At 44.1% G+C, this 20000-nt stretch overlaps 2 protein-coding genes across 5 annotated transcripts in view; one reads left to right on the top strand and one right to left on the bottom strand.

The window, feature by feature from the left end:
* Positions 1-15376, top strand: part of ptpn13 (protein tyrosine phosphatase non-receptor type 13) — a 148253-nt gene extending 132877 nt beyond the window's left edge. For all 4 annotated transcript variants that reach the window (XM_042326447.1, XM_042326448.1, XM_042326446.1 and 1 more), the window contains 14 exons: positions 1221-1431; positions 1775-1860; positions 3659-3720; positions 5253-5408; positions 5635-5875; positions 6018-6130; positions 11055-11110; positions 11211-11308; positions 11538-11686; positions 12233-12323; positions 13689-14026; positions 14249-14464; positions 14572-14634; positions 14734-15376. In XM_042326447.1, the coding sequence (XP_042182381.1) occupies positions 1221-1431; positions 1775-1860; positions 3659-3720; positions 5253-5408; positions 5635-5875; positions 6018-6130; positions 11055-11110; positions 11211-11308; positions 11538-11686; positions 12233-12323; positions 13689-14026; positions 14249-14464; positions 14572-14634; positions 14734-14811 (1958 nt within the window). In that variant the 3' untranslated portion in view covers positions 14812-15376. The remainder of the gene's footprint in view (positions 1-1220; positions 1432-1774; positions 1861-3658; positions 3721-5252; positions 5409-5634; positions 5876-6017; positions 6131-11054; positions 11111-11210; positions 11309-11537; positions 11687-12232; positions 12324-13688; positions 14027-14248; positions 14465-14571; positions 14635-14733) is intronic.
* A 2149-nt stretch (positions 15377-17525) lies between these two features.
* LOC112257335 (tubulin alpha-8 chain-like) lies at positions 17526-19868 on the bottom strand. The gene is made up of 5 exons (XM_042326445.1): positions 19850-19868; positions 19699-19749; positions 19240-19462; positions 18771-18898; positions 17526-18570 (listed from the first exon to the last, which is right to left on the bottom strand). Exons 2-5 carry the CDS (start codon positions 19699-19701, stop codon positions 17593-17595), a joined length of 1332 nt encoding a protein of 443 aa, XP_042182379.1. The 5' UTR covers positions 19702-19749; positions 19850-19868; the 3' UTR covers positions 17526-17592.
* Between the last annotated feature and the right edge of the window lie 132 nt (positions 19869-20000).

Raw genomic sequence — 20000 nt, 5'->3', positions numbered from 1 at the left:
GCAGTTTGAAAGGAATGTGTGGTGGGGGTTTTTGGACTATAAATAAGCTTCCACTGCCTTGCTGTGGTGTTTTAGGTGACCGCTTTTGGTGACTGTGTGTATGTGGTGTTGTTCATAAAGCTTAACGGTGTTGTATCTCTCCCTGCAGGTCTAGTTTTGGACAGTGACAGTGTGTACAGGGTGTTGTATCTCTCCCTACAGGTCTAGTATTGGGCAGTGACAGTGTGTACGGGGTGTTGTCTCTCCCTACAGGTCTAGTATTGGACAGTGTGTACATCTCTCCCTACAGGTCTAGTATTGGACAGTGACAGTGTGTACGGGTTGTCTCTCCCTACAGGTCTAGTCTGACTCCCTCTCAGGTCTAGTATTGGACAGTGACAGTGTGTACAGGGTGTTGTCTCTCCCTACAGGTCTAGTATTGGGCAGTGACAGTGTGTACAGGGTGTTGTATCTCTCCCTACAGGTCTAGTATTGGGCAGTGACAGTGTGTACAGGGTGTTGTATCTCTCCCTACAGGTCTAGTATTGGGCAGTGACAGTGTGTACATCTCCCTACAGGTCTAGTATTGGACAGTGACAGTGTACGGGGTGTTGTCTCTCCCTACAGGTCTAGTATTGGACAGTGACAGTGTGTACGGGGTGTTGTCTCTCCCTACAGGTCTAGTATTGGACAGTGACAGTGTGTACGGGGTGTTGTCTCTCCCTCCTACAGGTCTAGTATTGGACAGTGACAGTGTGTACAGGGTGTTGTCTCTCCCTACAGGTCTAGTATTGGACAGTGACAGTGTGTACTGTTGTCTCTCCCTACAGGTCTAGTATTGGACAGTGACAGTGTGGGGTGTTGTCTCTCCTACAGGTCTAGTATTGGACAGTGACAGTGTGTACAGGGTGTTGTCTCTCCCCCTACAGGTCTAGTATTGGACAGTGACAGTGTGTACAGGTCTAGTATTGGACAGTGACAGTGTGTACGGTCTAGTATTGGACAGTGTGTGTCTGTTGTCTCCCTACAGGTCTAGTATTGGACAGTGACAGTGTGGGTGTTGTCTCTCCCTACTAGTATTGGGTGTTGTCTCTCCCTACAGGTCTGACTAGTATTGGACAGTGACAGTGTGTACACAGGTCTAGTATTGGACAGTGACAGTGTGTACGGGGTGTTGTCTCTCCCTACAGGTCTAGTATTGGGCAGTGACAGTGTGTACGGGGTGTTGTCTCTCCCTACAGGTCTAGTATTGGACGGGGGCAGTGACAGTGTGTACAGGGTGTTGTTCATAAAGGAGGTACTGCCTGGCTCGGTGGCGCTGCTGGAGGGGAGTCTGAGGCCCTTGGACCTGGTCCACTATATCAACGGAGCTCCAACTCTGGACCTGACCCTCAATGAGAGCTGCAGGCTGCTGGAGATCTCCCTCAGGGAGCTCACTATCAAAGCTACAAGGTAAACTTAACCCTCACCCTGAATTCCAAATAGACCCCTAGCCCCTACACACTAGGCACTTTGGGTTAGGTGTAGACCTGCGAGAGTCCCTCAGGGACCTCACCAGGTAAACACTAGCCTTATGTACCATAAACACATTTCCCAGGAAATGTCCTTTACTATTTAACATTCAGTCCATTTCTGTGCAAGGCAGTGCTTGCCAGCTAGTGCCAAAGAGGTTTGGAAGTGAGAGACTCAATAAAAGATTACTTCCTATAATGCCCTCTTCAGATACCCGTCCAAGAGGTACATGTGTTCATTATCCTTGACCTAATTGATCTCTCTATCTCTCTCCTCCCTCCAGGGATGGGAAACCAGTGTCTCCAGGACAGAAGAGTATTTCTTTTCTCAACAACAACGTCAGTCCTGAAGTCTCCACCAGCCTCAACGGTGAGTACTTGTAAAAGCCTATCCATACAAATCGTAGATTGTTATCCTTTGAAAGATTTGCTGAATGTGTATAGCATTATGGTACATATACAGTAAGTACATCCAGTCAAGTTCTCTTACCTTCACAATCAGGAAGTATACAATACCCCTATACTTGTTCCACATTTTGTTGTTATAGCCTGAATTTTAAATAGAGATTTTATGTTACTGATCTACACACAATACCCCACATTTTATTTTTTTATGACTAGCCAATCTCTGTACCCCAGACATACAATTATCTGTAAGGTCCCTCAACTGTGTAGTGAATTTCAAGCAAAGACCAAGGTTTTTTTTAAAGTTCTCAAGGGATGCCACCGATTGGTAGATGTAAAACTAATAATAATAATTAAAAAGCAGTTGCTGAATGTCTCTCTGAGCGTGGTGTGGTGAAGTTATCAATTAGGCTTTTGATTGTCACTACAAAGATACAGGCGTCCTTCCTAACTTAGTTGCCGGACAGGAAGGAAACTGTTCAGGGATTTCACCATGAGGCCACTGCTGACTTTTTAAAACAGTTAGAGTTTAATGCCTGTGATAGGAGAAAACTGAGGATGGATCAACAACATTGTAGTGACTCTACAATACTAACCTAATTGACAGAGTGAAAAGAAGGAAGCCTGTTCAGAATAAAAATATTCCAAAACATAAATCCTGTTTACAACAAGGCACTAAAGTAATACTGCAAAAAATATGGCAAAGCAATTCACTTTTTGTCCTGAATACTAAGTGTTATGTTTGGGGCAAATCCAATACAACACATCAATGAGTACCTCTCTCCATATTTTCAAGCATAGTGGTGGCTGCATCATGTTATGGGTATGCTTGCAATCGTTAAGGACTTTTCAGGATAAAGAAACATAATGGAGCTGAGCACAGCCAAAACCTGGTTCAGTCTGCTTTCCACCAGACACTAGGAGATGAATTCACCTTTCAGCAGGACAATAACCTAAAACACAAGGCCTAATACACACTGGAGTTGCTTACCAAGAAGACTTTTGATGTTCCTGAGTGGCCTAGTTACAGTTTTGACATAAACCAGCTTGAAAATGTATGGCAAAACATGAAAATGGCTGTCTAGCAATGATCAACAACCAACTTGACAGAGCTTGAAGATTAAAAATAAATAAATGTGCAAATATTGTACAATCCAGGTGTGTAAAGCTCTTAGACTTAGACACACAGCTGAAATTGCTGCCAAAGGTGATTCAAACATGTATTGACTTGTGAATTACCATTGTAAATTAGATTTCTGTATTTCATGTTCAATAAATTTGCAAACACTTCTAAAAACATGTTTTCACTTCATTATGGGGTATTGTATGTAGACAAAAAATATATATTTAATACATTTTTTAATTCAGGCTGTAAACACAACAAAATGTGGAGTAAGTCAAGGGGTATGAACACTTTCTGAAGGCGCTGCATGTTATGAACAATACATGCTGTCTTCAACATAACGCTGGTATGTTATGAACAATACATGCTGTCTTCAACATAACGCTGGTATGTTATGAACAATACATGCTGTCTTCAACATAACGCTGCATGTTATGAACAATACATGCTGTCTTCAACATAACGCTGGCATGTTATGAACAATACATGCTGTCTTCAACATAACGCTGGCATGTTATGAACAATACATGCTGTCTTCAACATAACGCTGGCATGTTATGAACAATACATGCTGTCTTCAACATAACGCTGGCGTGTTGTTGTGGAGTATGATGAGACTGTTCCTTTCCCCCTGTTACAGATTATGTCTTGGGGGCTGATCACAGAGAAACAGAGGCCTTCTCTACACTATGTCCTCCAGAGGTAACTACACCTGCTTTATGCAGTCTACTACTTTCCTATTGTTGGATAGATTGACAACACTTGCTTTACATATGACTATAGCAACTCAACTTCAGGCACTTACACACATTTAAATTGCATTAACTGTGCTATAAGGATATGCAATTGAGTTAACTCTGCTATAAGGATATGCAATTGGGTTAACTCTGCTATAAGGATATGCAATTGAGTTAACTCTGCTATAAGGATATGCAATTGGGTTAACTCTGCTATAAGGATATGCAATTGGGTTAACTCTGCTATAAGGATATGCAATTGGGTTAACTCTGCTATAAGGATATGCAATTGGGTTAACTCTGCTATAAGGAGATGCTCTTGATGGTATAGCTGTAGAACTTTTTGAGGATCTGATGACCCATGCCAAATATTTTCAGTCTCCTGAGGGGGAATAGGTGGAGTTGTGCCCTCCACAACTGTATTGGTGTATTTGGACCATAATAGTTTGTTGGTGATGTGGACACCAAGGAACTTGAAGCTCTCAACCCGCTCCACTGCAGCCCTGTCGATGTGAATGGGGGCGTATCAGTGAAGTCACTTGCCAGTTGGTCAGTGCATGCTCGGAGTACACGTCCTGGTAATCCGTCTGGCCCTGCGGCCTTGTGAATGTTGACCTGTTTAAAGGTCTTACTCACATCGACTTCAAAGGTCTTACCGACCGGCTACGGAGAGCATGATCACACAGTCGTTCAGAACAACTGATGCTCTCGTGCATGCTTCAGTGTTGCTTGCCTCGAAGCGCGCGTAGAAGTCATTCGGCTACCGTCACTGGGCAGCTCGTGGCTGGGCTTTGTTTTGTATTTCGTAATAGTTTGCAAGCCCTGCCACATCCGACGAGCTGGCATAGTAGGATTCAATCTTAGTCCTGTATTGACGGTTTGTCTGAGGGCATAGCGGGATTTCTTATAAGTGTCCCGCTCCTTGAAAGCGGCTGCTCTAGCCTTTTGCTCCGTGCGGAGTGATGGAAGCGTGGACAACAGTCCGTGGCTGAGGTCCTTAATGATCTCCTTGGCCTTCCTGAGCCACCTGGTGTTGTAAGTGTCCTGGAGTGCAGGCAGTGTGCACCCAATGATGCGTTTGGCTTAGCGTACCACCCTCTGAAGAGCCTTGCCGTCCGTGGTGGTGGAGTTGCCGTACCAGTCTGTGATGCAGCCCGACAATATGCTCTCGATGGTGCTCCTGTAGAACACTGAGAGCCCTAGGGGACAGGCCAAGTTTCTTCAGCCTCCAGAGTTTGAAGAGTCACTGTCATGCCTTCACCGGGGTGTCTGTGGTTTGACCATTTCAGCTCCTTGTAGATGTTTATGGTGAGGAACTTGATTGACCATTTCCCTGTTGATGGCTATAAGGATATGTCCTTTAGTAGTCAATAAAAGGTGTAGACTAAAGTGTTCTGATCTGTTGACTCCAACCTGTGGGTGTCTTGAGATTTTCGATTGCCCCTGGACATTGGACAGTGTGAGTAATATTCTAATTCTGTTTTGTTGTGCTTCCAGGAGGAGATCATTCAGTTGGACCTTGACAAGCCTGCGGCAGGAGGCCTAGGCTTCTCTGTTATCGGAGGAGAGAGGGGCATCTTTGTCAAGTCCATCACCCCTGGTGGCATAGCAGATCGTACAGGACGGCTGCAAGTGGGGGATAGACTGCTCAAAGTAAGTCTGATCTACCCTTGAGGTGTTTTCAATGTAATAACAGCTCTTGTCCACTAGGTGGTGATCTTTGACCATAACTCATCTGAATGCAGGGTTGTGCTCTAGGGCACGTCGTAATAAACGTTTTACAACAGCAAAACAAATTCAGGCATTTACCTCCCTGTTTCACCCTATCATACATGACACAGTTTTGAGGTTTCTAGCCGACGGTGTTTCTATCCATCAGGTGAACGAGGAGCTGATGACTGGTGTGTCTCACACTAAAGCTGTCACCACTATCCGAAAGGTCAAAGGACTGGTCCACCTCATAGTGTCCAGACCGCCTGACCAAAACCCCAACACCTACCTGGCCTACCTCCCCATCATCTCTGACAAGTGCAACGGGAACAATGACGACATTGGGGTGAAGACTAAACCGTCTAGTCCACCTGATGAGAACAGTAGCCCTCCTGACATACCGCCAATAGGTAAGTTACTACTCTTTATCCCTACAGATTTGCGTGTTGAAGGGTATGTTGAAAAGTTCAATTTTCTGATGCCTGCTCCTCACTGTTGTCAACACCATGTGCCAGTTTGACAGTCTTATTCTCTCCTGTGTTCGTCACCCAGACTATGATGTAGGTTCAATGGAACGGAGGACGAGAGAGGGTGAGGTGGAGAACACTGAGCTGTCTGAAGACACAGACCGTGACGGTTCCTCTCTACCAGAGGACTCTCCTGAGGTGGGTACATACTGTGATGGTTCCTCTCTACCAGAGGACTCTCCTGAGGTGGGTACATACTGTGATGGTTCCTCTCTACCAGAGGACTCTCCTGAGGTGGGTACATACTGTGATGGTTCCTCTCTACCAGAGGACTCTCCTGAGGTGGGTACATACTGTGATGGTTCCTCTCTACCAGAGGACTCTCCTGAGGTGGGTACATACTGTGATGGTCCCTCTCTACCAGGGGACTCTCCTGAGGTGGATACATACTGTGACGGTTCCTCTCTACCAGAGGACTCTCCTCAGGTGGGTACATACTGTGATGGTTGCTCTCTACCAGAGGACTCTCCTCAGGTGGGTACATACAGACCTGCCTCTAAGGCGGGGCTATTCAACTACAAATCAAATCAAATTTATTTATATAGCCCTTCTTACATCAGATGATATCTCAAAGTGCTGTACAGAAACCCAGCCTAAAACCCCAAACAGCAAGCAATGCAGGTGTAGAAGCATGGTGGCTAGGAAAAACTCCCTAGGAAGAAACCTAGCTATGAGGAACCAGGCTGTGGGGTGGCCAGTCCTCTTCTGGCTGCACCGGGTGGAGATTATAACAGAACATGGCCAAGATGTTCAAATGTTCATAAATGACCAGCAGGGTCAAATAATAATAATCACAGTAGTTGTCGAGGTTGCAGCAAGTCAGCACCTCAGGAGTAAATGTCAGTTGGCTTTTCATAGCCGATCATTAAGAGTATCTCTACCGCTCCTGCTGTCTCTAGAGAGTTGAAAACAGCAGGTCTGGGACAGGTAGCACAACCGGTGAACAGGTTAGGGTTCCATAGACGCAGGCAGAACAGTTGAAACTGGAGCAGCAGCACGGCCAGGTGGACTGGGGACAGCAAGGAGTCATCATGCCAGGTAGTCCTGAGGCATGTCCTAGGGCTCAGGTCCTCCGAGAGAGAGAAAGAAAGAAAGAGAATTAGAGAGAGCATACATAAATTCACACAGGACACCGGATAAGACAGGAGAAGTACTCCAGATATAACAAACTGACCCTAGCCCCCTGACACAAACTACTGCAGTATAAATACTGGAGGCTGAGACAGGAGGGGTCAGGAGACACTGTGGTCCCATACGATGATACCCCCAGACGGGGCCTAACAGGCAAGATATAACCCCACCCATTTTGCCAAAGCACAGCCCCCACACCACTAGAGGGATATCTTCAACCACCAACTTACCATCCTGAGACAAGGCCGAGTATAGCCCACAAAGATCTCCGCCACGGCACAACCGAAGGGGGGGCGCCAACCCAGACAGGAAGATCACGTCAGTGACTCAACCCACTCAAGTGACGCACCCCTCCTAGGGACGGCATGGAAGAGCACCAGTAAGCCAGTGACTCAGCCCCTGTAATTGGGTTAGAGGCAGATAATCCCAGTAGAGAGAGGGGAACCGGCCAGGCAGAGACAGCAAGGGCGGTTCGTTGCTCCAGAGCCTTTCCGTTCACCTTCACACTCCTGGGTCAGACTGCACTCAATCATATGACCCACTGAAGAGATGAGTCTTCAATAAAGACTTAAAGGTTGAGACCGGGTCTGCGTCTCTCACATGGGTAGGCAGACCATTCCATAAAAATGGGGCTCTATAGGAGAAAGCCCTGCCTCCAGCTGTTTGCTTGGAAATTCTAGGGACAATTAGGAGGCCTGCGTCTTGTGACTGTAGTGTAGGTATGTACGGAAGAACCAAATCGGAAAGATGGGTAGGAGCCTGCCCATGTAATGCTTTGTAGGTTAGCAGTAAAACCTTGAAATCAGCCGTTGCCTTAACAGTAAGCCAGTGTAGGGAGGCTAGCACTGGAGTTAATATGATAACATTTTGTGGTTCTAGTCAGGATTCTAGCAACCGTATTTAGCACTAACTGAAGTTTATTTAGTGTTTTATCCAGGTAGCCGGAAAGTAGAGCATTGCAGTAGTGTAACCTTGAAGTAACAAAAGCATGGATACATTTTTCTGCATTTTTGGACAGAAAGCTTCTGATTTTTGCAATGTTATGTCGATTGGAAAAAAAGCTGTCCTTGAAACCGTCTTGATATGTTCGTCAGAAGAGAGATCAGGGTCCAGAGGAACGCCGAGGTCCTTCAGTTTTATTTGAGACGACTGTACAACCATCAAGATTAATTGTCAGATTCAACAGAAGATCTCTTTGTTTCTTGGGACCTAGAACAAGCATCTCTGTTTTGTCCGAGTTTAAAAGTAGAAAGTTTGCAGCCATCCACTTCCTAATGTCTGAAACACAGGCTTCTAGCGAGGGCAATTTTGGGGCTTCACCATGTTTCATTGAAATGTACAGCTGTGCGTCATCCGCATAGCAGTGAAAGTTAACATTGTTTTCGAATGACATCCCCAAGAGGTAAAATATAGAGTGAAAACAATAGTGGTCCTAAAACGGAACCTTGAGGAACACTGAAATTTACAGTTGATTTGTCAGAGGACAAACCATTCACAGAGACAAACTGATATCTTTCCGACAGATAAGATCTAAACCAGGCCAGAACTTGTCCGTGTAAACCAATTTGGGTTTCCAATCTCTCCAAAAGAATGTGGTGATCGATGGTATCAAAAGCAGCACTAAGGTCTAGGAGCACGAGGACAGATGCAGAGCCTCGGTCTGACACCATTAAAAGGTCATATACCACCTTCACAAGTGCAGTCTCAGTGCTGTGATGGGGTCTAAAACCAGACTGAAGCATTTCGTATACATTGTTTGTCTTCAGGAAGGCAGTGAGTTGCTGCGCAACAGCTTTTTCAAAAAAAATTGAGAGGAATGGAAGATTCGATAAAGGCCGACAGTTTAAAAAATATTTTCTGGGTCAAGGTTTGGCTTTTTCAAGAGAGGCTTTAATACTGCCACTTTTAGTGAGTTTGGTACACATCCGGTGGATAGAGAGCCGTTTATTATGTTCAACATAGGAGGGCCAAGCACAGGAAGCAGCTCTTTCAGTGGTTTAGTTGGAATAGGTTCCAGTAGGCAGCTTGAAGGTTTAGAGACCATGATTATTTTCATCATTGTGTCAAGAGATATAGTACTAAAACACTTGAGTGTCTCTCTTGATCCTAGGTCCTGGCAGAGTTGTGCAGACTCAGGACAACTGAGCTTTGGAGGAATACGCAGATTTAAAGAGGAGTCCGTAATTTGCTTTCTAATGATCATGATCTTTTCCCCAAGGATGTTCATGAATTTATCACTGCTCAAGTAAAAGCCATCCTCTCTTGGGGAATGCTGCTTTTTAGTTAGCTTTGTGACAGTATCAAAAATAAATTTCGGATTGTTCTTATTTTCCTCAATTAAGTTGGAAAAACAGGATGATCGAGCAGCAGTGAGGGCTCTTCGATACTGCACGATACTGTCTTTCCAAGCTAGTTGGAAGACTTCCAGTTTGGTGCGGCGCCATTTCCGTTCCAATTTTCTGGAAGTTTGCTTCAGAGCTTGGGTATTTTCTGTGTACCAGGGAGCTAGTTTCTTATGACATGTTTTTAGGGGTGCATCTGCATCTAGGGTATTGTTTCTTATGATAAATGTTTTTTTGTTTTTAGGGGTGCGACTGCATCTAGGGTATTGTGCAAGGTTAAATTGAGTTCCTCAGTTAGGTGGTTAACTGATTTTTGTCCTCTGACATCCTTGGGTAGGCAGAGGGAGTCTGGAAGGGCATCAAGGAATCTTTGTGTTGTCTGAGAATTTATAGGACGACTTTTGATGCTCCTTGGTTGGGGTCTGAGCAGATTATTTGTTGCGATTTGCAAACGTAATAAATTGGTGGTCCGATAGTCCAGGATTATGAGGAAAAACATTAAGATCCACAACATTTATTCCATGGAACAAAACTAGGTCCAGAGTATGACTGTGACAGTGAGTAGGTCCAGAGACATGTTGGACAAAACCCACTGTGAGTCGATGATGGCTCCGAAAGCCTTTTGGAGTGGGTCTGTGAACTTTTCAATGTGAATATTGAAATCACCAAAAATTAGAATATTATCTGCTATGACCACAAGGTCCGATGGGAATTCAGTGAACTCAGTGAGGAACGCTGTACATGGCCCAGGAGGCCTGTAAACAGTAGCTATAAAAAGTGGTTGAGTAGGCTGCATATATTTCATGACTAGAAGCTCAAAAGACAAACGTTCTTTTTTTTTGTTGTAAATTTTAATTTGCTATCGTAAATGTTAGCAACACCTCTGCCTTTGCGGGATGCATAGGGGATATGGTCATTAGTGTAACCAGGCGGCAAGGCCTCATTTAACACAGTAAATTCATCAGGCTTAAGTCATGTTTCAGTCAGGCCAATCACATCAAGATTATGATCAGTGATTAGTTCATTGACTATAACTGCCTTTGAAGTAAGGGATCTAACATTAAGTAGACCTATTTTGAGATGTGAGGTATCACGATCTCTTTCAATAATGACAGGAATGGAGGAGGTCTTTATTCCAGTGAGATTGCTAAGGCGAACACCGCCATGTTTAGTTTTGCCCAACCTAGGTTGAGGCACAGACAGTCTCAATGGGGATAGCTGAGCTGACTACACTGACTGTGCTAGTGGCAGACTTCACTACTGCCTGTCCTGCACCCTATTTCATTGTGGAGCTAGAGGAGTTAGAGCCCTGTCTATGTTGGTAGATAAGATGAGAGCACCCCTCCAGCTAGGATGGAGTCCGTCACTCCTCAACAGGCCAGGCTTTGTCCTGTTTGTGGGTGAGTCCCAATTATCCCAATTCTATCTTTTGGGAGGGGCAGAAAACAGTTTTCAACCAGCGATTGAGTTGTGAGACTCTGCTGTAGAGCTCATCACTCCCCCTAACTGGGAGGGGGCCAGAGACAATTATAGTCCTGGAGGGTCAAAACACAACTTCATCTGTTTCTGTGTTGTGTGTGGAATTCCAGACCTCCCGGAAAGCCGACTGGAAAGAAGAAAGTGTAGATGACCCACTGAATGAAAGGTAAAGCTCCAGAATAGTGTGACTGAATGTCACCAGAGGCCATTTTTTGTATTTTTTTGTATATATTTTTTAAAATCTCATATTGTATGTTCCTTCCCAGCTACCTGCAGATGACGTCAGAGCTTCCAGAAGAGGATGAGATTACCTGGGGGAGTGACGAGCTGCCTATAGAGAACATCAACTCCAAATTCACTGACGGTAAGCCCATCTATAGAGAATATTAACTGGAAATTGACTTTGAGCGTGAACACCGCACCCAATGACTCAACCTCACCAATTTCATTGTCTAACCTTGATTGACCTTTGGATCTGCCGATTTTGAATATCCTCTTCCAAAACATATGCAATTGAATGGATTTTCTCGAGTGAGTGGTTAGCTGAGTCTCTGGTTAGCTGCGTCTCAACATTCTCCTCCCCTCCCCCCCAGATAAGCCCATCATTACAGAGGATGAGCTGACCTCTTTGCCCCTGGTGAAGGTGGTCCCTGATGGACAATACACTGGGGCCAAACTCAACACTGTGGTGCGTATGCTGAGGGGTCTGCTCGAACAGAAGATCCCTTTGCAGGAGTTTGAGGTACGAACTTGTCTGTCTGATCTAGTATAGAAACCTCACATCTGGTGTCAAACTCATTCCACGGCGGGCCGAGTGTCTGTGGGTTCTCACTCCTCCCTTGTACTTGATGAATTAAGGTCACAAATTTGTTATTTATTTTTTTACCTTTATTTAACTAGGCAAGTCAGTTAAAGAACAAATTCTTATTTTCAATGACGGCCTAGGAACAGTGGGTTAACTGCCTGTTCAGGGGCAGAACGACAGATTTGTACCTTGTCATCTCGGGGGTTTAAACTTGCAACCTTCCAGTTACTAGTCCAACGCTCTAACCACTAGGCTAACCTAGTAAGGATATCCCTTCACCTGGTTGTCTAGAGCTTAATTGAAAGGGGGGCTGCAGACACTAGGCCCTCCATGGAATGAGTTTCACACCCCTGCTCTACATGAAACAGCCTCAACTTTATCCCCTCTTGGTTTTCTTCCATAGTATGTAGCTCTGAAGGGAACCAGATTTTTTTATTTTCTTGAAAATCTGTAGTTACTTATTTCTTCTTCTCTCTCCAAAAGAATCTGCAGAATCTACAGCCGCTGGACGACTGTCTAATTGGTCAGACGAAGGAAAACAAGAAGAAGAATCGTTATAAGAACATTGTCCCTTGTAAGTGTAGATAGAATGTTGCAACGAAAACACCACATTATCACTGTAGATAGAATGTTGCAACGAAAACACCACATTATCACTGTAGATAGAATGTTGCAACGAAAACACCACATTATCACTGTAGATAGAATGTTGCAAAGAAAACACCACATTATCACTGTAGATAGAATGTTGCAAAGAAAACACCACATTATCACTGTAGATAGAATGTTGCAAAGAAAACACCACATTATCACTGTAGATAGAATGTTGCAACGAAAACACCACATTATCACTGTAGATAGAATGTTGCAACGAAAACACCACATTATCACTGTAGATAGAATGTTGCAACGAAAACACCACATTATCACTGTAGATAGAATGTTGCAAAGAAAACACCACATTATCACTAGATAGAATGTTGCAAAGAAAACACCACATTATCACTAGATAGAATGTTGCAAAGAAAACACCACATTATCACTAGATAGAATGTTGCAACGAAAACACCACATTATTGCTGTAGATAGAATGTTGCAACGAAAACACCACATTATCACTAGATAGAATCAAAGAAAACACCACATTATCACCGTAGATAGAATGTTGCAAAGAAAACACCACATTATCACTGTAGATAAAATGTTGCAAAGAAAACACCACATTATCACTGTAGATAGAATGTTGCAACGAAAACACCACATTATCACTGTAGATAGAATGTTGCAACGAAAACACCACATTATCACTGTAGATAGAATGTTGCAACGAAAACACCACATTATCACTGTAGATAGAATGTTGCAACGAAAACACCACATTATCACTGTAGATAGAATGTTGCAAAGAAAACACCACATTATCACTAGATAGAATGTTGCAAAGAAAACACCACATTATCACTAGATAGAATGTTGCAAAGAAAACACCACATTATCACTAGATAGAATGTTGCAACGAAAACACCACATTATTGCTGTAGATAGAATGTTGCAACGAAAACACCACATTATCGCTGTAGATTGAATGTCGCAACGAAAACACCACAGTATCGCTGTAGATATAATGTCGCAACGAAAACACCACATTATCGCTGAAGTGTTTTACCTGGGAATGGTGCAGATTATACGTGTCAATATTCCTCTATCTACTTCAATAATAGCCCAGCACAGGAGGCTGGTGGCACCTTAATTGGGAAGGACGGGCTCGTGGTAATGGTTGGAGCGGAATGAGTAGAATAGGATGAAATATATAATTTGATACCATTCCTTTCCAGTCATTTATTATGAGCCGTCCTCCCCACAACAGCCTCCACTTAAGCCCAGTGCAGTATATAACAAGCCCAATCAAAGCTTCTCCTGTGTTCTCTTGTTTCTCCAGTCGATACCACCAGAGTGATCCTGGGTAAAAATGGTGGCTACATTAATGCCAACTTTATCAACATGCCAGTGAAAGATGAGAACTTCATGTTCATTGCTTGTCAAGGACCCCTACCCACCACTCTGGGTGACTTCTGGCAGATGATCTGGGAGCAGAAATCTAATGTCATTGCTATGATGACCCAGGAAGTGGAAGGGGGAAAGGTCAAATGTCAACGGTACTGGCCTGACACCCCGCGGACGGCTGAGATGGTGGACGAGAGGTTGCAGATCACCTTGGTCAAAGATCAACACCTGGACAACTTTGTTATCCGTTTCATTGAGGTCAAAGATATCCAGGTGAGATTAAGTATACAGTAGGTTATAAGGACAGGAGCCCCAGAACAGAGCATTGCAGGACTCCATACTTAACCGTGAAAGGATTTCTTTTTCTAGAATTTTACTTTATTACCAAGTAAATAATAATAATAGTAATAATAAGGTGAAACAAAAGCCAGTGCAAAATCATTTGGGTACTCTGTATTCAGAGCATCAGATAACGGCCTATCCCTCCTGTTCTAGACTGAAGAAATTCAACGCGTCACCCACCTGAACTACACCGGTTGGCCAGACCACGGTACACCCTCGCAGCCTGAGCAGCTGTTGACGTTCATATCCTACATGAGGCACATCCACCAATCAGGACCCATCATCACTCACTGCAGTGCAGGGATTGGCCGATCCGGAACTCTCATCTGCGTAGACGTGGTTCTCGGCCTCATCAGTAAAGATGCTGATGTAAGTATGGTGACAAGACTATAGCTTTTTTTTTATGCTAAAAAAGGTCCAACCACATTTTTTTCCTGTTTTAGAGATGATATTTTAACACGCACTACTGTTTTTAGTTTGATATTTCAGATGTGGTACGTAACATGAGGCTGCAGAGACAAGGAATGGTACAAACGGAGGTAACAACTACAATATGTTGATCCATTTAAAGAGTGTTTAATGTACATGCTCTTTCTGCATTAATAATAATATACATAATCATTGTTTATTCCACACAGGAACAATACATCTTCTGCTATCAAGTCATCTTATATGTGCTCCGATGTCTTCAAGCTGAGGAGAAAATCTCAGGATAGCAACCTTACGAAAGTCCCAATGTTGCAGAACAACAATGGAGACGACACACAGCACAGAACCAAGCAGTGGATTCACAAACCACTGCTCAACCAACGCCTTAACAGTCTGGGATTGTGTCCCGAACACAGATCAAGCCTAGTCTTGGATTTACTGGTACTTTCAATAGAGAAACTCCATTTTAACATGGTTTTAGTCCACGACTAGGCTTGATCTGTGTCTGGGGAAAGTAGTCCCTCACAGGAGTCTGTATATTTTTTGTTTGCTTGACCTCTACCTCTGTAGCTGCTACCCCTTCTCTTAATGTATACACAAGAACAATACAGTTGATGTTCCCGTCTTATTTACATGAAAGCAATGTTGTTTTTATATAGATTGGCTTATGAAATATCTGAAAGTTAATAAAGTCATATTTTAAAGATTTTGATGCTGGAAGTTGCCTTGACAGAATACGACAGTATTTGCATTGTAAATCGTATTATGGTTATTGCTGCCAGTGTTAAAGGAAATTTAGTGTACATATTAATCTTTTGAAAAATTGCAATTTGTAAATAAAAATGAAATTTACATTTTGGTACTTTATTTAAAAGCAATTGGCCTTTCCTATGCACTTCAGTAGTTATTTACCTGGCTAATTAAAGGTTAACAACATTACAATGGCCTTAATGTATTCTAGTCTGCCAACTAAGAATTTGCAAGCATATCAGTGCCCCCTACCCAGCCAATCAGTGTTTCCCCACATGCTGGTCTGAGGGTGAAGTGGAATTAAGTCTGTCTGACCAAGGCCAAAAGAGAAGTGCAAGCCATCTGGGCCTTGATTTACTGCAACCTTTCCCTTGGTAGGGAGCAGTAAGACTTCTGAAAATCTCATGTATCAAAGATTAGCCAAATGTTAAGGAACCAATGTGATCAGGATTTGGGCCAAAATTTGATACAAGTTAGTGATCTGAAGTCAACAAAATGGGGCAGAGTGTCAGCCACATAAGAGGGTTTAGTCATTCAAGAGAATTGGGTCTAATGCACTTTAGTTGCACCAAAAGTCAGTGGTTTTCATGTTATTCATAAGTAAATTGTTCCAGAGAACAAGACTCCCTAAATTGTATCAGCATATCGATTGCGCAACCAGGGCTTGTAAAACCTTGGATCATTGCTATTCTAACTTCCGCGATGCATATAATAGCAACGATTAAAACATTCCCAAACCAGAAACCGTGGATTGATGGCAGCATTCGTGTGAAACTGAAAGCCGGAAACATGACTGATTACAAAGTGTAGCTATTCCCTCCGCAAGGCTATCAAACAAGCTAAGCGTCAGTATAGAGACAAAGTAGAATCGCAATTCAACGACTCAGACATAAGAGGTATGTGGCAGGGTCTACAGTCAATCACTGATTACAAAAAGAAAACCAGCCCAGTCACGGACCAGGATGCCTTGCTCCCAGGCAGACTAAATAACTTTTTTGCCCGCTATGAGGACAATACAGTGCCACTGACAGGCCCGCAACCAAAACATGCAGACTCTCCTTCACTGCAGCCGAGGTGAGTAAAACATTTAAACGTGTTAACCCTCGCAAGGCTGCAGGCCCAGACGGCGTGTTTACGGACATATTCAATCGATCCCTATCCCAGTCTGCTGTTCCCAAGAAAGCTAAGGTAACTGAGCTAAACGACTACCGCCCCGTAGCACTCACATCCGTCATGAAGTGCTTTGAGAGACTAGTCAAGGACCATATCACCTCCACCCTAGACCCACTCCAATTTGCTTACCGCCCAAATAGGTCCACAGACGATGCAATCTCAACCACACTGCGAATACCTATGTGAGAATGCTGTTCGACTACAGCTTAGCATTTAACACCATAGTACCCTCCAAACTCATTAAGCTTGAGACCCTGTGTAACTGGGTACTGGACTTCCTGACGGGCCACCCACAGGTGGTGAGGGTAGGTAACATCTCCACCCCGCTGATCCTCAACACTGGGGCCCCACAAGGGTGCGTTCTGAGCCCTCTCCTGTACTCCCACGCGGACGACACAGTGGTAGGCTTGATTACCAACAACGATGGCCCTCTGAGTGTGGTGTCAGGAAAATAACCTCACACTCAACGTCAAAACTGAGATTGTGGACTTGTCACCAAAAGCACAATCGAGAGCATCCTGTCGGGCTGTATCACCGCCTGGTAAGGCAACGCATCACCGGGGGCAAACTACCTGCCCTCCAGGACACCTACACCACAGGAAGGCCATAAAGATCAAGGACGAGCCACTGCCTGTTCACCCCGCTATCATCCAGAAGGCGAGGTCAGTACAGGTGCATCAAAGCTGGGACCGAAAATCAGCTTCAAGGCCATCACTGTTAAACAGCCAACACACAGAACTCCAGCCACTTTAAACAATGCTACTTAATGTTTACATACGTATGAGAAATGTAGGGTACGTTATACATCACTAGCCACTGTTTACATTCTCATATCTACTGCCTATGCCACTCTGTACCATCACTCATCTTTATGTACATATTCTTTATCCCTTTACACTTGTGTAAGGTAGTAGTTTTGGAATTGTTAGATTACTCGGTTATTACTGCATTGTCGGAACTAGAAGCACAATGCAAGTGTAGCGAAATGCTTAACATCTGCTAACCATGTGTATGTGACAAATAAAATTTGATTTAGAATCTGATACTGTAAACTGAGTAATACACAAAGACACAAGAATTCAAATGCATTTGGTTTTATTGAAAATTGCTTTGGACAAGTTCCTTTTAAGAGAAGATTAACAGATTTAGTATTCATCCTCCTCGTCCTCACAGGCGTCCCCAGAGTCTGCCCCCACCTCCTCATAGTCCTTCTCCAGAGCAGCCATGTCCTCTCTGGCCTCGGAGAACTCCCCCTCCTCCATGCCCTCACCCACATACCAGTGCACGAAGGCTCTCTTGGCATACATCAGGTCAAACTTGTGGTCCAGACGACTCCAAGCCTCAGCGATGGCTGTGGTGTTACTCAGCATACACACAGCCCTCTGGACCTTGGCCTGGTCTCCTCCAGGAACCACCGTAGGGGGTTGGTAGTTGATCCCCACCTTGAACCCAGTGGGACACCAATCTACAAACTGGATGCTGCGCCGGGTCTTGATGCTGGCGATGGCTGCGTTGACATCTTTGGGAACCACGTCGCCGCGGTACAACAAGCAGCAGGCCATGTACTTGCCGCGTCTAGGATCACACTTCACCATCTGGTTAGCCGGCTCAAAGCAGGCGTTGGTGATCTCAGGGACAGAGAGCTGCTCGTGGTAGGCCTTTTCTACGGAGATGATGGGGGCATAGGTGACCAGGGGAAAGTGGATACGGGGGTAAGGCACAAGGTTGGTCTGGAACTCTGTCAGGTCTACGTTGAGAGCTCCATCGAAGCGCAGGGAGGCTGTGATGGAGGAGACAATCTGGGCGATGAGGCGGTTCAGGTTGGTGTAAGATGGCCGCTCCACTCCCAGGTTACGCTTGCAGATGTCAAAGATGGCCTCGTTGTCCACCATGAAAGAGCAGTCCGAGTGCTCCAGGGTGGTGTGGGTGGTCAGGATGGAGTTGTAGGGCTCCACCACTGCTGTGGACACCTGGGGAGCAGGGTAGACTGAGAATTCTAGTTTGGACTTTTTGCCGTAATCCACAGACAGGCGTTCCATTAACAAGGAAGTAAAACCAGAGCCGGTCCCTCCTCCAAAACTATGGAAGATGAGGAACCCTTGTAGTCCAGTGCATTGGTCAGCCTGATGACAGAAGACATGGGATCATTAATAATTCACCCAATGTTGGAGCTTTGAAAGATTTTTAACTAATAATTCAGCAGTTAAACAATCTTATTTTGTGGGGTTATGATAAAGTTGAGCCAAGCTAACCAGGCAATGATATCAATTTAAATGATCTAAACTGGATGGTAAACAGCAGTGGCCCACATTCAGCAGCGCACCATTTTACGCATCCTGTCCATGACAGAGTCCACAATCTCCTTGCCGATGGTGTAATGGCCGTCTTCCTTGCCACTGATGAGTTGTTCAGGGTGATACAGCTGACGGTAGTGGCCATTCCTGATCTCATCTACAACAAATCATGGACATACATATGAACACAGTATAAGACAATGTCCTTCCTGCCACTGATCAATTTGAGTTGTTTTAAACTACTGGGCATGCTTATCATTTTGAAAACAAAGCATAGCAATTACATTTGCAGTACTGGCCATTCTCATTGCATCTATATCTACAACAAATCATGGACATAACACAGGAGAATTGGCATAAATTGAACAAAACATCTTTATAAAAGGGAAAAACCACACAGGAGTTTGTTGCAGAAGTCAGAAAACAGCTGTTTTGGCAAAGGCTAGCATGTTGTTACAGACCAGGTTAAAGCCACCACTATACATGCAGCTTCCTCACCCACAACAGTAGGCTCCAGATCTAAGAAGATGGCCCTGGGAACATATTTCCCAGCCCCAGTCTCACTGAAGAAAGTGCCAAACGATGAGTCAGTCAATTGAGGAGCAGTGTTCGCATGGATGGTCCCATCTGGCTGGAAACCATGCTCCAGACAATACAACTCCCAGCATGCATTGCCCATCTGGACTCCTGCTTGGCCAATGTGGACAGAAATGCACTCCCTCTGTTGAGATAAACACTCCTTAGTCGATCAATAATTTATGAAAGGGGGGGGACACATTTTCTTTTGACATTACAAAGCTGGGAGGAGAAGAAACTGTCAACTCCAACAAATCTCGCAACTCATTATCAGTTCTCATTTATTCTGAATGTACATTCTATATGAACAAAATACAGGGAAGCACAGCACAGAGATTTTAAAAAAGACAAAGCAGTCATGTTGAATTAAAAATAACTCACCATTTTTCCTGCAGTTATGTAGAATAAATGGCCTTGAGGAATTAATGAAACCTGAAATAGTTTCACCACAAGCATTTACATATCAAATTGAGTAAGTAAAGTATCATAGGCTAGGCTACATGTTTAACTCCAAACACACTCACTCACTTACCTTTGAACACAATGGCAGTCTGCTTCATGGGCCAGTTTATATGGTATCAGGGTGAGGTGTAGTAGGTGTGGCTTTTCAAATGACCTTTGACCATTGACCAAGGGGTCGTGTATGTTTTATGATGATGATCCTGAGGTAAATGTTCAATTTA

This window comes from Oncorhynchus tshawytscha, linkage group LG09 (genome assembly GCF_018296145.1).
Source record: "Oncorhynchus tshawytscha isolate Ot180627B linkage group LG09, Otsh_v2.0, whole genome shotgun sequence".
In the NCBI taxonomy this organism is placed as follows: domain Eukaryota; kingdom Metazoa; phylum Chordata; class Actinopteri; order Salmoniformes; family Salmonidae; genus Oncorhynchus; species Oncorhynchus tshawytscha.
This window is presented reverse-complemented; position numbering and strand designations above follow the sequence as displayed.

Excerpts from the sequence above, each read along its gene's own strand:
- LOC112257335 (XM_042326445.1), bottom strand. Across the intron at positions 18,899-19,239 it reads TCTGGAGCCTACTGTTGTGG|ATGAGATCAGGAATGGCCAC; the intron begins GTGAGGAAGCTG and ends GATTTGTTGTAG. Across the intron at positions 18,571-18,770 it reads TGGACAGGATGCGTAAAATG|GCTGACCAATGCACTGGACT; the intron begins GTGCGCTGCTGA and ends TTCTGTCATCAG.